Source organism: Peromyscus leucopus, chromosome 6 (assembly GCF_004664715.2).
Source record: "Peromyscus leucopus breed LL Stock chromosome 6, UCI_PerLeu_2.1, whole genome shotgun sequence".
NCBI classification, from domain to species: domain Eukaryota; kingdom Metazoa; phylum Chordata; class Mammalia; order Rodentia; family Cricetidae; genus Peromyscus; species Peromyscus leucopus.
In genome coordinates, this window is record NC_051068.1 from 96,299,946 (window position 1) to 96,317,353 (window position 17,408).

Consider the following 17,408-nt stretch of genomic DNA (forward strand, 5'->3'; position numbering starts at 1 on the left):
TATTAGTACAAACAACAAAACAAAACGAAACAACCCACAATTCTCACCTAAAAGGGGGTAAGAGATCATTTAGTCTGAAGCCACACATGTGTGAACATAGCCTGGGAATACAGACTGAGGTTACTCCAAATTTCATGCTCCACTCTGGTACCAGGACAAAGAAAGTCAGGAATCAAGGCTCTTTTCAAATTCACTGGTGGAAACATTAAGTAGGTGGTTACAGGAACGGGGAAATCTCAGTTGTAGGCACCAAATGTCATCGATGATACTCTTAACCTTTTGCTTGGTGGAAGCTAGGGTTTTGTTAATACATTCCAAAAGGTTTTTTATCAGTTAAGTCATAGGATTTTAAGTCAGACACAGAGTGGGCAAGGATTGTCTATTAGGGGGCCAAACACAACCCAGGATAATTGCAATTAGGCTCTGGATCAGCAACACTACAACTTCTCCACAACCAGTAAAGCTTTAATCATTTATTGGTTTTGTAGAGATTCAGTGGAAGGTGCAGTATTTTTCTGAGAACGCTCCCCTTTCCATGCTATTTTGCTGGAGAATCCTAACACAATAGTCAGCAAGATATTTGATGGGAATTTTGCAAGTGAATGTCTCTTCTTATTTATTGACATTGTTCATAATTCCTCCTTCTCTAAGAGATCTGCCTAAGTAAGTTGTTGGCATGTAGCCAGTCCCAAATTTAGCAACTGACAGATCTTTGTATTTGTTTCTCTTGGCAATAGACAATGAAAGGATAGGAACTTAAAGATTAGGATGGTTGTATGATTAGTGGAAGAAAGTGTTAGGAAAGGTTAAATATAACTTTAATATATGAAGGAATAAATGCATGAATCTGACTTGTTGTTATTTTGGCTAATTTTGGGGGCCTGCCACCCAGCTCCCAAATAAATCACACATGGAGGCTTATTCTTAATTATGAATGCCCGACCTTAGCTTGGCTTAGTTTCTTGTCAGCTTTCCTTAGCTTAACTTATCCCATCTACCTTTTGCCTCTGGGATTTTCCCATTCTTTTACTTCTGTAAATCTTACTCTTACTCAGTGGCTGGCTGTGTAGCTGGGTGGCTGGCAGCTGGAGTTCTCCTCCTTCTCTGGCTACTTCTTCCTCTTCCTTTCTCTCAGAATTCTCCTTCTATTTATCCTCTCTGCCTGCCAGCCTCGCCTATCTCTCTCTCCTGACTTACTATTGGCTGTTCAGCTCTTTATTAGACCATCAAGTGTTTTAGACAGGCACAGCAACACAACCTCACAGAGTTAAACAAATGCAACATAAACAAAAGTAACACACCTTAAAACAATATTCTACAACACTGACTCTAACATTCATGAAGAGCACTGAATATACAGAGGATTCTCATGAACAGGCATTGGTAAGAACAAATGGAAAGAACCAGTGGTTGTACTAAAAGTGAAGAAGTGGCTCTTGGTTGCTGGGTGCACTGGATTACAGGTGTGCCTTCACAAGGTCCTCTGTAGACTTTTCCTGAGATAGAATTAGTGTTACATTTTATATATCAGGGTTGTTCAGAGAAACAGAACTGCTCTCTCTCTCTCTCTCATAACCACACGCTAAATATAATATAGTACATACTATGATTATATATTATATTGGTTACTTTTCTGTTGCTGTGATAAAACCCAGGACCAAAAGCAGCTACTAGAAGGAAGAGTCAGAAGAGTTTGTTTGAGCTTACAGTGCCAGAGGGAGAGTCAATATGGCGGGTGAGGCATGGCAACAGCAGGCAGTCAGTACAGGAAGATGGGTGATCACATCTCAGGTAATGCAGGAAGCAGAAGGCACACTGGAAACAAGCTACAGACTCTCAAAGCCTGGCCCCCGTGATGTGCTTCCTCCAGCAAGTCTCCACCTCCTAAAGGTCTCATGACCTCCTCAAGTGATGTCAGCCACTGGGGACCAAGCGCTCAAATATATGAGTCTATGGGAGATATTTCGTATTCAAATCACCACAGTAGCTAGTAAAGGATTTAGTCACGTTTGTACCTGCTAAGAAGTTCCTTGATCTACCACCTGAACATAGGAGACTGCTGTAATTCATTCTGATGGTGAAGCCTGAGAACCATGGTGGGCATTGGTGCCAATCCCAGTCAAATGGAAAAGAGGAGATGTTGCCATTAGCCAGGGAGCCAGGAAGAGCTCCCCATCTTTCTTTTGTTCAGATGTCATCCACACTGGGGAGGACAGTCTACTTTCCTGAAGCCCCTAACTCAAAGACTAACCTCTCTCTCCCAGAAAGACCCAGAAGTAATAGTTAATCTTACTTAGTCAACTTCACATAAAATTGACCACACTTTTCTTTTCCTTTACTGCCAAAGGGCAAGTTCATGGTTTGGCTTCACAGAATTGAAGCAGCCCTTGTCTAAAGTAAGTGAAAACATTGAACAGCCAAGCCAACACAGAAATAATTTCTTGAGACTTGTCAACCACGGAGGATGTTTCCCCATACGATTCCTAACTGTCTGAGTTAGCTACAGGGTGTTTTGGAGGTGTGATGAAGACAGGAAGAATCTGTGAGTTTCTGTGAGTTTCACCTCTAGGAGTTAAAAATACAAAGATTGTTAAATCACTAAAATTAGAGCCAGCAGCATGTCAACAACTTATTTAGAAAGCTCTCCTAGAGATGGAAGAATTATAAATAGTTTCAAAAAAATGAAAAAAAGATACTCCCTTGCAACATTCTAGTGAAGTCTTTCATTACTGTATCTGTTATGATTCTCCAGAGGATCTCTCTCTCTCTCTCTCTCTCTCTCTCTCTCTCTCTCTCTCACACACACACACACACACACACACACACACACTCACACTCACACACACACACACACACACACACACACACACACACACATACACACAGAGGAAACCATGGTGTTGCTACCATTGTCAGAAGAGAATTCATGTACAGAGTGCAATTTGAAATTAAAGAAGTATATTGGCATCACTAGTTCAGTGCCCCTTCATTAGCGAGTTGTTGCTTAAGTAAGTGCTTCCAAGCTGCAGGTCTGATCTTCTGAAACCACACTAGTTTGCTATTTTAAACCCTGAATACTGATGGGTAGGTTCATTACTAGCTCATTGACTGGTCCTGAAGCGGATGTAACCTATGTCATCCCACACTTTGGAAAGAAGAACGTGAATCAGCTGTATTCTGGGCACTAATAATGCAGGGGTGGGAGGAATTGTAATGTGAGAAAACCCATTTCTCTCTTTTGAAGAGAAAGAGATCCAAGCAGAGACACTTTGTGGAGAATGAGGATACATGTCTAGCTCCTCTCCTCATTTTGTGATTTTCTTGCAGAGATCATTTTCTAGATTTTTGTGAAAGGGACTAGTTCACATCTATTGAAACACTACAGAGAGAAAAGGGCCCAGCAATGTCTTGAAAGCTGCAGCTTTGTTCTATCAGGAGACAAATAAAAACACAGCAGGCAAAACTGGAAGAAAAATCTCTCACAGCCTACTAAGCTTTTCAACTACCTCTCCATTTTCAGTCATAACGGTGTCCCTTTGAACTCTGACCATGTCCCATTTCCACCCCCAACACCAGCTAAACAAATACCCGCTCATTACCTAAAATCACCAGGTCCAAACATCTTTATTTTCTTATCAGAGTTTATTGTTATACATATGAGGTATCATGCCACTTTTAGAATTATATTGAGGGTTTTTTTTTAATTTAAAAAACCCAGAGGAAAAAATGTTCCCAATAATTTTCATTCAATGTGAATGACAAGAATATTATAGCTATAAACATTGAAATAACCATTTCATTTCTTCCTGAGGAAGCCCCATATTATAAGCAATGAAAAAGAATTCTATACAAAGCTAGTTTGAAATCATGTCCCCTCTCATTCTTTTCTCATAGGTTTCTGTTACTTTCAGGATAGCATAATAGCCAGCTGGAGCTCCCAGTGTGAAGCCTGTGGGTGTCCTCAAGAATTTGGAACTGTCTCTGTGACATGCGGAGTGGTCAAAACCCTTTCAAAGGGCTGCTGTTCCACATTGCATCAACACGTACTTGTGAGCGAGCAGGTCTTGGCGCCCTCTCTCCTTTTATCTGATTCATTATAAGTGCTATTTTTGCCATTTATTTTACAGGTACCGTCTACCTAGACTAAAGGATGTCAGTAGCCAATTTATCCAGAGGTTCACATGTGGAGACACATGTGAACTCACCTCCTCACTCCCTTCACGAGCTGACAGGCTGCTGCCAGTGAGACTGTAACAGCTGGAGCTGCCAGGGCTCACGACCCCCTTGAGCCAATTTTCTTAAATGAATGGACATGGAAGTGAAGGCTGATTGTCCTGCTGGGTTTGGCAGGCGACGCTTCCGAAGCCACAGCCGTAAGAGGGAAGGCTGATCTCACCGTCTTTTGCTTTTGCTTCTCAGTCAGGGTTCTTAAAATTGGGTTGTGTGTTCAATTCTTTCTGGTAAGTGCTTAAAAATGACTGTGTTCTGTGAGTACATAAAACATGGGAAAACCTTAAATAGACAAAGCAATAATTGTGATGAGTATAAGGAAATACACGGTGAGAGGAAGCATTCCACTTCTGTTTCCTAACTGGTAAATAACTGAAAGAATACTTTTATGCACTATAATGACAGTCCAAATCTTTAGATCATTGACTTTCTTGCGTATCTTTTTTTCTAAATATGTCTTGTAAAATACTTTCTAAGAGCTTGTGTGGTCACAGCAGGGCATGTACTACTTAATATTTACACATGTGTCAATTACAATACAAAATTAGGTAAATATTAACACAGGAAAGTATGATCTACTGTACTCTTGTTCTGAATTCCTGGCTCACACGTTTAATTTAAATGGAATATATTTCAAGAGCCAGGCTCATCTTTGCACTTCTGTGCTTGTTTTTACAGATAGTCCATATATTCGACTGTGCTCGCTGTCGGGCAGGGATGTGGAAGATATGTGAGATAGTCTCAAACACTGGACTTTACCCGCTCAGCTGTCTCCACTTTGTAGCACAAGAATCACTTCAAATATTAGATTAAAATTTGTATAGTAATTCATTTTTACATAAATCCGTACATTATATAATTTCCCTTGGGATCACCTGGAAAAATGCAGTTTTTTCAATAATGTCAGTCTGAGGACTCTAGTAAAGCACCTCAAGGAACTGAGTTTGTTCAGTAGCTGCTCTGCACATTTAAAGGTCTGTGTGTCACAGAGAGGACACTTCCTGCAGACTCTGCTTGTGTTTCTCTACAACTGAAGGTGACCGGGATAGACCCACAGCTTACAGCGGAAAGCACAGTGTTCTCAGTGGCGTCCCTTTGGATGCTCACCATCTCTCTCTCAGAGGACTTCGTCAGGGCTCTTCCGTGGGTACTTACTATTTTGATGTACAGAAAGGTTTCTCTTTGCTGTCTGACGAGTTTTCAATACAGAGCTCCAGCTCCACAAGCACGATGGGCTATGCACAAGGAGCCTTTGCTCCTGTACCTCCTTTGCTTCTGTTTAGTGGAGACAAAGCCGGTACCCCACTTCCTGTCTCTGGTCTCACACAGTCAACGGTCTATGCTGGCAGCCTATTTTTTCCCCCACGCTTTTGGAATTTTACAATGTGACATTTATCATCGTAGAAGATACTTCACAGAGTCAAAACAAAAACAAAAACAAAAAGAACATTTTACAGTCAAACAATGGTCCAGAAATCTACGGAAATTCAACTTTAGTTGATACACAAAATTGTAAATATTAGTGTGACATGGAACAGGTGTGTATCAGTGTTTTGTTTCTCTGTTTTTGTTATTTAATTCACATTGGTTGTTGCTGGGCTTCCACACGAGTACAGAGTGGAAGGCCACGGGCCACGAAGCTTCTTCAAGATACTTTATACGCCCCCACTCCCCACAATCATCCACATGCCAGCACATGGAAGGAGCCTTGCTTGTTTTTCTTGACGAAGAGGTATGTGTTTGACAGCTTTTTGGTAGCTTCTGTGAGCTCTGGAGGAGATTCACGTCGCTTCTCTGTGCTACCTCACCTTCTGCAGCTCCTGTCTCAGCCATGACGGCAGAGGCTGCCCCAGCCTGTGCAGCAGCTTCGAGAGCTCCACGTTGTGGTCCCGGTAGTAACTGGACAGAAACGCTCTACTCTGAGTGCGGAGGGGGAGAAACACATACTTTATTTTATTAAACTATATTTCATGCATGTTGACTCTGCTGAAATAAGTGCCTCCTCTACCAACTGTGGGTCAAAATTTGCATGAAGCACGTGGACTGCGTTGGTAAGTAACACCCTATGATGCTCTGCTTTCTGTCTGGAGTCTGCTGTAGCCGAGACGACGACTGCAGTGAGAAAGATTGCTGCTCCAGCCATGCTACATGCTTCTGTTTCCAGCCCTCCATGGAGCCTCGCATTTGGGGATGAATTGCGTAAAGTTAAACACTTTACTTCCTTAGGTAAACTCAGTATGTATACAGAGTAACCTCGCTGGCATCCACGTCAACATTCTGAAAAGCCGACTTTTTTCTTATTAATCTAGACTAGCACCAATTTTGTAGAGTATCTCAGTTTTGTCTAGGTAGAGCACAGGGAACTAAAACACCAGGATACACCTGAGTGCCTTCTAGTAATTATACATGGAAGTAGCTTTGATGTGAAAATTAATATGTTTAAATTTTTTTATTGAAACAATGGGGGAAAATTACCTTTTGGCATGTTTTAGTGTATTCTGACTGTTTTCACAGTGATCTGATGGTGTATTTTGATAGTCCCTCAAACAGAATAACAGAATTAGAATTCTTTTTTTTCACCCTGAGACAGGGTTTCTCTGTGTAGTTTTGGTGCCTGTCCTGGATCTCACTCTGTAGACCAGGCTGGCCTTGAACTCACAGAGCTCTGCCTGGCTCTGCCTCCTGAGTACCGAGATTAAAGGTGTAGAATTAGAATTTTTACAAAGTAATCTCATGGAAACAGTAAGTCCCTCTCTCCCTTCTGTCTTCTGTACAGACTTTAGTTGTGACCTGACCAAGGTCCTGTCTATCAGACTGGCACAATGCATTGTCCTCCAAACATTTAAAGATAAAAATTTGTTAAATAAATACAGATTTCTGAGAAATTTCAACCACCTCAGTATTGTCAGTTAACACATGTATTTAATACTGTGAAGAAAAAAAATCCACAATATTTAAATTTTTGAGTTCTAAAAAATTATAGTAATCAACTTATTTTTTTATAGTCAAACTACATACTAAATATACTATAAATAAATCTTAGTGTATACAAAATAAGCATAAAGGAAAAATACAGGAACTATGAAAACGGCAGCCTCAGGCATTCACCATGCTATTCATTGTTGTAGGCAGAATAAACGAAGTACTGAGTAACAACATGCATGTGTCCATTTCATAGCCTAGACTATGTGTTGGTGTGCTAGACAATTGAGAGATATGTTAATTATCTTATCTCACTAGCACATTAACAGTTCAAAGCTTAGTATACTTAGTATATCACATTATCAGTTAACATTATAATCTATGTCCTATAGAATCATTTGACATTGAAAACAGAAAATATTTTTCCCTTTCTAGTTGGTATATTTCCTATCCTGATTTTTAGTTGACATTTTTAGTAGATCAATTCTGCGCAGCTATCATTATCTGCTTTTCAGATTTATAATCACAAATTCTATTTTCTTTCATTCTTTCAAGACAGATATCAGTGATATAAATGGAAAAATCAAAGCAACCTTCCTAGATAATATTGAAACACAAATACGAGTTTCAATTTTAATTAAGATGTTATTTTATTGCATTTCATTTATTTTAGCATGTGTGTATGTGCACGTGTGCGTGTATATGTGTGTGTATACACACATGCTGTGGCATACACACACACACACACACACACACACACACACACACACACACACACACACGCCATGGCATATGGGAGGATGTCAGGAGACAGTCTGCAGCAGTTGGTTCTCCCTTTCCACCATATGTGTCCTAGGATCACAGTCAGGTCTTCTGATTCGGTGGCAGGAGCCTTCATACACTAAGCCTTCTCTTCCACCCTTAATCTATCTATCTATCTATCTATTTATCTATCTATCTATCTATCTATCTATCTATCTATCTATCTATCTATCTGTCTATCTTCCTTCCTTCCTTCCTTCCTTCCTTCCTTCCTTCCTTCCTTCCTTCCTTCCTTCCTTCCTTTCTTTCCTTAGTAATTTATAATATTTTAATACCATTGTCTTTCTTTGAAATACTGTATTGTATAATTTTTATTTCCCATTTTTAACTGTTTGACAGCCTTCATACATTTATATAATGAAATTTAATATTTTCAACTCCGCTTCCCTCCCTCCTCCTCCTGAGGGATAACTAATGCTTGTTAGGGTAGGGATGGATGTCACTTTCTTTGTGGTGTAGTCACAGACAAATGGCCCTTGCCCTACAGAACACCTTCCCACTCTGTGCAGGAGATAACTCTGTAACCCAAAGTGGACAGGAAAGTAGAAGGGGACCCACTGAATTTTAGTATGTACTTAACCATTTTTCTAAGAAAATATGTGGTATTACTATTATTTATCATTTCTACATTTTATATTTTCAGGTTCTATACTTACATCAGAATCCATCGGTGGATATTTTCTTCCTTTACTCTTTCCAAGGCATTTTGTTTTTCCTTCTTCCAATAGCTGACACCAGAAGCCTTTATGAGAATCAAACCTAAAAACAGAGGAAATTGACCAAATTCAAGCAGTTTATAAGCCACGATGACCAGCTATCAATTCATAAGCAGGGAAATGGAGTGGTTTTTTTTTTTTTTTTTTTCATACAACCTCTTACATAAAGTCTTCTGGCACACTTCCTAATTCTCAGCCCATCTGTCATATTTATGAGTTTGCCAGGTTCTTAATAGAACAATTTCCAGAAGACTTCCTATAAATAGAAGCTTATATGTCAGCAGCAGGGGTCTACCCTCACCCCCTGAAAGGCAACCAGGCCTTTTGTACTTTGGAGTGTTAAAATTTGAATTCTGTAGCTATAATCCACTAAATTTCTGTTTAATGATCTTTTAAAATTTCGGTATGAGGTTAGTATTAAATGGAAATACCTATAAATCGATTTTTTTTGCTGTAATTACAAAAACAATGATAGTAATATGCTAAATTTACATTTCTACTTACAGCACTGTTTCCTGCATTTATTTCTCATTCGGGCCTTCATTATAGCTTTCTAGGAAGCAATCGCGCAGGTTCTGCTCTGTGAATACTCACTAATACAAGGTAGATAATTGGACTGGGTGCCATGCCTTTAACCCCAGAACTTAGGAGGCAGGGCCAGGCCAACTTGGTCTATAAAATGAGCTCCAGGACAGCCAGAGCTACACAGTGAGACTTTGTCTCAAAAACCACACACACACACACACACACACACACACACACACACACACACACACACACCAGGTAACAATGAAATAAAGAAAATGTTTGTCAAGGCCTAGTTTCTGTAGACTGCATGTTTCCTTAGTATTCTGCTGAGTTCAAGTCTAGGCCTCTCCATCCTACAGTCAAGGGCCAATCTTTCTATTCTGTATTTATGTCTACACAACGGATCTATTTGTGTTATTTGTTGTAAGCAAAGCAGTGATTTCCATGCTCCGATGTAAATGTGGAAGTGACAGCAATGGTATTCCTTCACCTTTGTTAATTAATTATTTGACTGTCACAGCTTCTTCTCTGCTAGGAAGAATTACCTAGGGTTACATCTCCTTTGGTGTTCAGTTTGCATTGCTTAAAATCTTCTCGTGAACAATTCTGAAAATTTAAATGGAAACATGTTCAAATTATAATGAAATTTAAATAAAAAATTTAAATTATAGTCTTGAAGTTCCTAAAAATAAAATAAACAAAAACCATGCCACCATGACAACTGCAAAAACACCAAAGGTGTGACCAAATGCGCTGTTTCATTCACAAAGAAGACCGAGTACTTCAAACCCTCTGGCTCCAGCACCACACACAGAGTCATATGACTCCAATGAGAACTTGACTACACTCTGCTGTTTTTTTTTTTTTTTTTTTGTAGAAATTGAAAATGACTTTGAAATATATATGGAAATAAAGGACCTAGATAAGGTAAAACATTTTAAAACGTTTGAAACAGAGAGTCACCTTGGAGATCTTATACTCCATACTTTCAATGTTTCTTGAATGCTGAGCAATCAGTGCTGCTCACAGTCACAGTGATGGACCAATGGAGCAAAATAAAGGATGCACAAAGAGATCTTCACCATACTCACAGTGATGGACCAATGGAGCAAAATAAAGGATGCACAAAGAGACCTTCACATCTAAGAACTTAATTCAATGAGGGGACTAAAACCAACTGTACTAGAAAAAAATGAATATCAACATGGAAAATAAAGAACATTGACAGTTTCATCACATTGATCGATAATTTAATATGAAATAGGTCACTGACCTAAAGTTTTAAGTTAAAACTACAAAAATTCTGGAAGAAAAAAATGTAGATTTTTTTTAGAAAGGGTCTTGTTTATCACAAACTGGTCTCAACTTACTAGGTATCCAAGGAGGACTTTGAATTCCTAATCCTCCTGTTTCTACCTCTAGAGTCCTTAATGCTTGGATAACAGGTACGCACTACCAAGCCCCTGGTTCATGCAGTGCTGAGGATCACACCCGGGACTTTCTGCATGCTAAGCAAGCACTCCACCAACTTACCTATATCCCCACCCTACATGAAACATCTTCATACCCTTAGGTTGGGCAAATATTTCTTAAGATAAGTTATAAAATCATAATTTTGAATATATTAAAACTTTGTTCTTCTGAAGATACTTCATAAAAGAAATAGAAAATTAGAGACTAGAGAAAATATTTGTAAAATGTGTATCTGAAAAGAAATTTATATTTAGTGTATGAAAGATGAAGGGCTAATGGAAAAATGGAAGGGACTTTAATTATGGATGGGGAGGAAAGGCAATATAGTGAGAGAGGAAGGGATAAATAACATTCATATGTGTGAGAGAAACCATAGGGAAATATATTACTTTATATGCTTACTTAAAATACACATTAACATACATGTGTACATACATACATATATATACACATATATGTATATATGTATATACATTTTTTAATAGAGTTATGTCATTTGGGTGATGGTGCTCTCCTAAAAGCCATTCAGCATCTAACAAAACCCCAGTGCCTTACATGGGAAACATCTTGAGTTGTTCATTGGGGGAATATAAAGGTTTTTCAAAACAGTATGTGCTATTGCCATTGCTCTTAGTAAGGTCAGACCCTATTACTGAAGAAACTGCGCACTTGAAGGAATCAAGTTGGAACTGAACTGGAAGCCCTCCCCCTGGGGACTGGCTTTCACAGTCGTGGCAGGTGCTGTGCAAACTTCCAAGGGAGAGGAACAGACGGTAGTCCTACCCAACTGCAAAGCCCACGAATCACAGCAATGCTGAGCCCAGTGATAGCTCCACGATGGTGCAACAGTGGCACTTTTATCCTGGGGGTAACCAGCAGCTGTTTAATTGGACATAAGGCCCGCTAAGTGGAAAGGAATTCATGTCTGGTACTGTAAACCTAGCCAACTGCCCTTGGTTAGTGAGGTCATAGACCCTAGAGAAGAACTCATTAATATCATTTACCTAAACTAATGCAATTTCTAACCATATTCTAAAGAGCCTCATATCCACAGATTCATGGAGTGTTCATCCTTCATCACAGAAACTTCTTTTTGGATTAGAGGGAGACTATTATAGAAATCCACAATTGGTCAAAACACAGAGAATAAATGTCCACGGGGTGCTCAAGGCCAGTGGCTACATCTGCAACACAACCCATATACCTAAAGCTCAGGGAACATAATAGAAGAAGGGCAGGAAGGCAGTAAGACAACCTGGATGCCTGTTGCTTGACAGTGTCCCTTAGACATGACAAGGACAATGAACTCTCAACAATATGGTTCCCTGAAGACCTGATGATGACAATACCAGTTGACAAACTAACGTGGATGGTCTATCCCCAGATGAAGCACTACAGCTGGTCAATGACTACTAAGAGAAGAATCAGTTTCCTCTTGGGACAAAGTCCCACATAGGTTGTAGAATCCCAATGAATGCATGTGCATATAAAAAACTAAGTGGACTTGGTATGTTTTATCTATATCTATATGGATATATAGATATGTATGTATGGTTAACAATAATAATTAAGAGTTTATGAATTTGGGAGGCAGGAGGAGTTTGAGGAAGAGGGAGGGCAGGAGTGATATAGATGTCCTGTTCATGCACATGGTTCTAAAAAGTATATATAACTTTCAAGAATTGAGTAAAATTTTGAAAATGATCCAACCAGAGAATGAGTGTTAAATTTACTCAACTTCATTGATCATCAGGAAAACACAAATTAACATTAAAAGTGAAATAACACTCATGAATTTAAACGATGGAATTTAAAGTCCCAAATGAAACAACAGTAAAGATGTGAAGTAAAGAGCCACATTGCTGTTTCTTTTAAATTTGACAATTTATGAATATATGGTTTTCTTGAAGGCATTTACTGAATAAAACATGTGATCATGCAAAAATTTTGCTTAAATGTTCATAGTAGCTTTGTTCATAGCAGCAAAACAAAAACAAAAATAAAAATAGAAAAAAAAAACAACTTCAGAATCAGCACCCTATCCATCAACTGATGAAAGGAACAGTCTATGACAAAGGTAGACAGATGGTTATTTGGTGCAAGAGCATGGAGCACACTTAAAAACGTAATGCTAAATTAAAGGAAGTAGCTGATCTGGTTTTCAGGGGCCGAGCAAAAGGGAAACAGCTTGATTGCCCAAGAGCATAAAAAGCATAAAACACAATCCTGCGGGGCGGGGGGTGCCCTGGAAGAAGGGGCGCTTTGGAGGGAGAGGTGCTCTGTAATTTTATTGTTGTGGATACATTTTACTTGTATTTGTTAAAATTTACTGAACCCATAAATATTATAATTGGGGAGTTTTATTTATGAAAAATCATATATTAATAAAATATCTTAAATAATAGTATTGATGTACGCATACGTGAAGTCTATGTGTGGCCAGTTTTATAGTTTAAAACTATTGCCCTATGAAAACAACATGAACTTGTATTTCTGCACCTGCCCTTCTTCAGCTATGAATCACAATTGCAGCCCACTTACACAAGCCCACTTCTTGCTACTACTAAAGTGACCACATGAGACCAGAACACACGGTATGTCATTATGTTGTATATATTCTTGTTTGAGTCAGGCAGCTCAAAAGTTAATTTTACATTCAGAGGTCAAAGAAAGCATCAACAAGGCAGTCTTATTTAACTACCTCTGTGCAGAAGTTTCCAGAAGAAGCTTCCAGAACACTTCTAGAAAGAAGTCTGCTCTGCTGCAGTAGTTTTCACTAACACTTCAGTACCAGAAGGTTCCACATTTGAATTAGTCTCATTGCAAGCCTGCAAGTGATCAAGATTCAGAATCCAGAACAACTGATATTATATTGCTAATATATCTTATTACAGATATATGACTAGGACACATAGATGCTTTGTGAAGAACTTTTCCAGGTGTATTACATTTGCTTTTTTTTTTTCTTTTTGAGACAGGCTTTTTTTCTGTGTAACCCTGGCTGTCCTGGAACTCACCCTGTAGACCAGGCTGGTCTTGAACTCAGAGATTCACCTGCCTCTGCTTCCTGAGTGCTGGGATTAAAGGTGTGTGCCACCAGTTCCCAGTTGGTGTATTACATTTGCAACTGTAGCACTCAGGAGGTCAACACAAGAAGGTCACAAGTTCAAGGGCAACCTGAGCTGTGAGTAGACTACTAAGCTGGATTGGGTTACCTTCTTGCAAACACAACAGATCAAGATGAACAACCAAATAGGAGCAGCAGCAACCCTTGTAAGAGAAATTTTTTTCCCCAGGGATACTGATGTTAAAATTAATTAGCAAAAGTAAAATAAGGGTAGTGAGATGGTTCAGCCCGTAAAGGCACAAGCCTGGGGACCCGAGTTCAATGCCCAGAACCCATGTAAAGGTAGAGGAGAGAACAGACTTCTCAAAGTCGCATTCTGACATGACACTCCCACCCCCCATGGCATGTGTGCTCTTACACACATACATTGTATACACACACAATCACAATTTGGAAAAAAAAAAAAAGGAAAATAGGTTTTCTTTCAACTACTTGTTGAAAGAAACTTGGTCAGGTATGTCACAGAAAGCATTGTGCAGGGCTTTACTGAGGGAAAAATGTGTGTGTGTGTGTGTGTGTGTGTGTGTGTGTGTGTGTGTTACGGGAGGGGGTTGTTTGTAACCATCACCTAAGGCAGCATGTAAATGTTTAAGTTAGTGGCCTGAGTGTAGAGGACGAAGGCAGGCCACTGTGTCTGCTTTCCAGGGGGCCTGAGGAATCATCAGGTTTGATTGCTCACCATGAACAGTCACAGAGGAAAACAAAGGGATCGCTGTTGAGGAAGGTCCTTATAGGGCTGAGGACACAACATTATTTCAGAGCCTAAGTGAAACGGTTGGATAGAGGATGGAGAAAGCTGTCTCCGTATCTATTTAAAAAAGCAGTAATGGTCTTCCCTGTAAGAATAACCCCAGGACCACTGTGTCTGAGGGAGCATTAGCCTTTTTAATGTAGGCACTTGTAGCCATTTTATAGCTGGGTCCCTCCTTCCAAGGCTTTCAGGAAATGAGCCTTTGGAAGAAGTATAATATACTGCTTAGTGTTTGACCTTGAGGGTGCCCCACAGTGGAGTCAAAAGTAACCCATGCTGTGTCCCCAGAGTCACGTATATGATAGTTTTTAATAAACTTGAATTAAAGAGTAAAGTTAGAGAGGATAAAAATGCTTGTAAGCTTGTGAAGAAAATCACCTGGGGACATGTGGACATAATAAAGTAGACTTGGGTCAGGAGAAGAAGATTCTCCAAGGAGAATGATAGTTCTTAACATTCTGTATTAGTGAAAACACAATTCACCTTGGATAGATGAATGACAGAGAATATTCAGGGGACACTTAGAAAGTGTGTCTGAAATATCTTCAAACTGCAATTGCATTTCCATGTGAAACTAGAGCAGATGGGCTTTCAAAATCAAATTTTGTTTTTTTCAAAGGGGCATAACATAACATAATTTATGTTATGAATACAGGACAAGAACAGGATACATATATATTAACCTTTGCAAGATATGTTTAAATATACTAATACTTGAATGTTAGGTGTACAATCCAATGACTATGAAATTATCATAGTTTCAGAACATTTTTATTGCCTCACAAAAACTGAAACTCAAACTCAACCCTTCTTAGACAATCCTTGATTTCATTCTATTCTGTTTTCTCTTGAGACATGGTCTTGTTATGTAGTCCAGGACAGTCTGATACACACAATACAGGCCAGGCTGGTCTTAAACTCACACCAACCCTCCTGCCTCAGCTTCCAAGTGCTTAAATTATGGGTCTATGTTATGCACCTAAGTCTAACTTCATCATTTATTAATATTGCCCCCCCACATGGATATGCCAAATCAATCCATTTACCAGGTGATAGGCATTTAGATCATTTCTTGCTTTTATATGTAATGAATAATGCTTCTATAAATGTTTACTTACAAATTTTTAATTGTCGTAGGCTTTTATTTATCTTGAGATAGATTCCTCCAAGCAAAGTTGGGCTGTTGGTGAGATTGTGTTTAATTTTCATGAAACTACAAAACTACTCACCAAAGGGGCTATGTATTATGCAAGCTTTAAATTTTAAACAAAATTTAAAAATTCCCCTAATTATTGCCAACATTTGGTATTATCTTTTGGGTCCATGTCCATTTGGTTTGTCCTTTGAAGGACAGCCATCCTTTGGCATTGAGTGGTATCTCAATGTGATTTTAATTTGTATCTTTCTGGTTACATGTTCATGTGGAAAGTGGCATGTCAAATCTCCTGACCACATTCCAGAGCAGGCAGCATTACCAGGAGTAGGAGGGCAGCACAAACTGGACATTATGGAAATAAAAAAGAAAGAAAGAGAGAAAGCTCAACGTTCAGTGGGTAGGGAGATGAAGGTAGACATGGGAGGAGTGGGAAGAGGAGGGGTGAATATGACCAAATCCATGACATGAACGTCTCAACGAATTAATAAAATACAAAAATCTCATCTTAAGTGTCCAGATTAAAAGAAAACATATTTTCTACATTATATATATAGCTTACACACACATCTTTGTGTTGTGTGCACATACATGCCACAGCACATATGTGGTGCTCAGAAGACAGCTTGTGGCAGTCAGCTCTTTCTTCCTATCCTGAGGGATCTGGGGACCAAACACAGGTTGTCAGACTTTAGGGAAAGAGTCTACATCCAGTGAGGCATCTTGCTGGCCCAGATTTCAGGTTTTTTTTTTTTTTTTTTAAAAAAAAGATTTATTTATTTATTATGTATACAGTGTTCTGTTTGCATGTATCCCTGCAGGCCAGAAGAGGGAGCCAGATCTCATTACAGATGGTTGTGAGCCACCATGTGGGTGCTGGGAATTGAACTCAGGACCTCTAGAAGAACAGCCAGTGTTCTTAACCTCTGAGCCACCTCTCCAGCCCCCAGATTTCAGTTTTAAAGTCAGGAGATGTACTATACATTAGGAGAGAGGCATAGTATTGGTTTTCTCCGATTCAAACATCTTGGAAGAGCTTAAAGATGGGAAGTGTACATTACAATAACTGATTTTCAATCCTGCCTTCCCAACTCACTTGTTGGGTGACTTTTGGCTTACTTTTTCTGTGCTTTAGTTTTTATGTCTAAAAAGTAGAACTAATGGAGTGTGGGAGCCCACAGAGGCTTCCTAGTGAGAACTTACTCAGGGTTAGAGAATCTGAGCTTGTTTACCCAGCAGGGTTGCATAACAAACAGTTTGATCACCTGCATGTTACCATGTGTTTGGAAGCGTCTGCACTATGGGTATGATCTTGCAAGGGGGGAGGTCTTTTGCTCTTCCTCTTGGCATATTATAAAAAGTCCTTTTCAATAAAGGGTGAAGCTGTTGTATTGATCCAGCCCCACCCCCCCCACCAAAGCTATCCTGTGTTTTTGTCTTTCTTCTTGTCTGATAGGTCTCTCTTTCTATTTGATATTTCCTCATTCCTCTCTCCTCCACCTAAGCACCCTTCAAAAGGTAGGAGCTGGACCCCCACAATGAGACACAGATCTAAACATTTTTTGAGAGCATTCTTAAAAAAAGAAACACATATGGCTGAGAAACACTTAAATAAATGGTCAACATCCTTAGTCATCAGGGAAATCCAAATCAAAACCATTTTGAGATTTCACCACACCAGTCAGA

General features: G+C 39.3%; 1 protein-coding gene across 3 annotated transcripts in view; it reads right to left on the minus strand.

Moving 5' to 3' along the window:
- Positions 1 to 2,843: 2,843 nt before the first annotated feature.
- Ndst3 (N-deacetylase and N-sulfotransferase 3) overlaps positions 2,844 to 17,408 on the minus strand; it is a 158,758-nt gene continuing 144,193 nt past the window's right edge. For 2 of the 3 annotated variants that reach the window (XM_028881474.2, XM_028881473.2), the window contains exons 13-14: positions 8,631 to 8,733; positions 2,844 to 6,149 (exon numbers count right to left, since the gene is read on the minus strand). In XM_028881474.2, coding sequence (XP_028737307.1) covers positions 6,030 to 6,149; positions 8,631 to 8,733 — 223 coding nt within the window. In that variant the 3' untranslated portion in view covers positions 2,844 to 6,029. Of the gene's footprint in view, positions 6,150 to 8,630; positions 8,734 to 17,408 lie in introns of those variants that run through there. The other variant, XR_003735816.1, reaches the window with a different exon arrangement.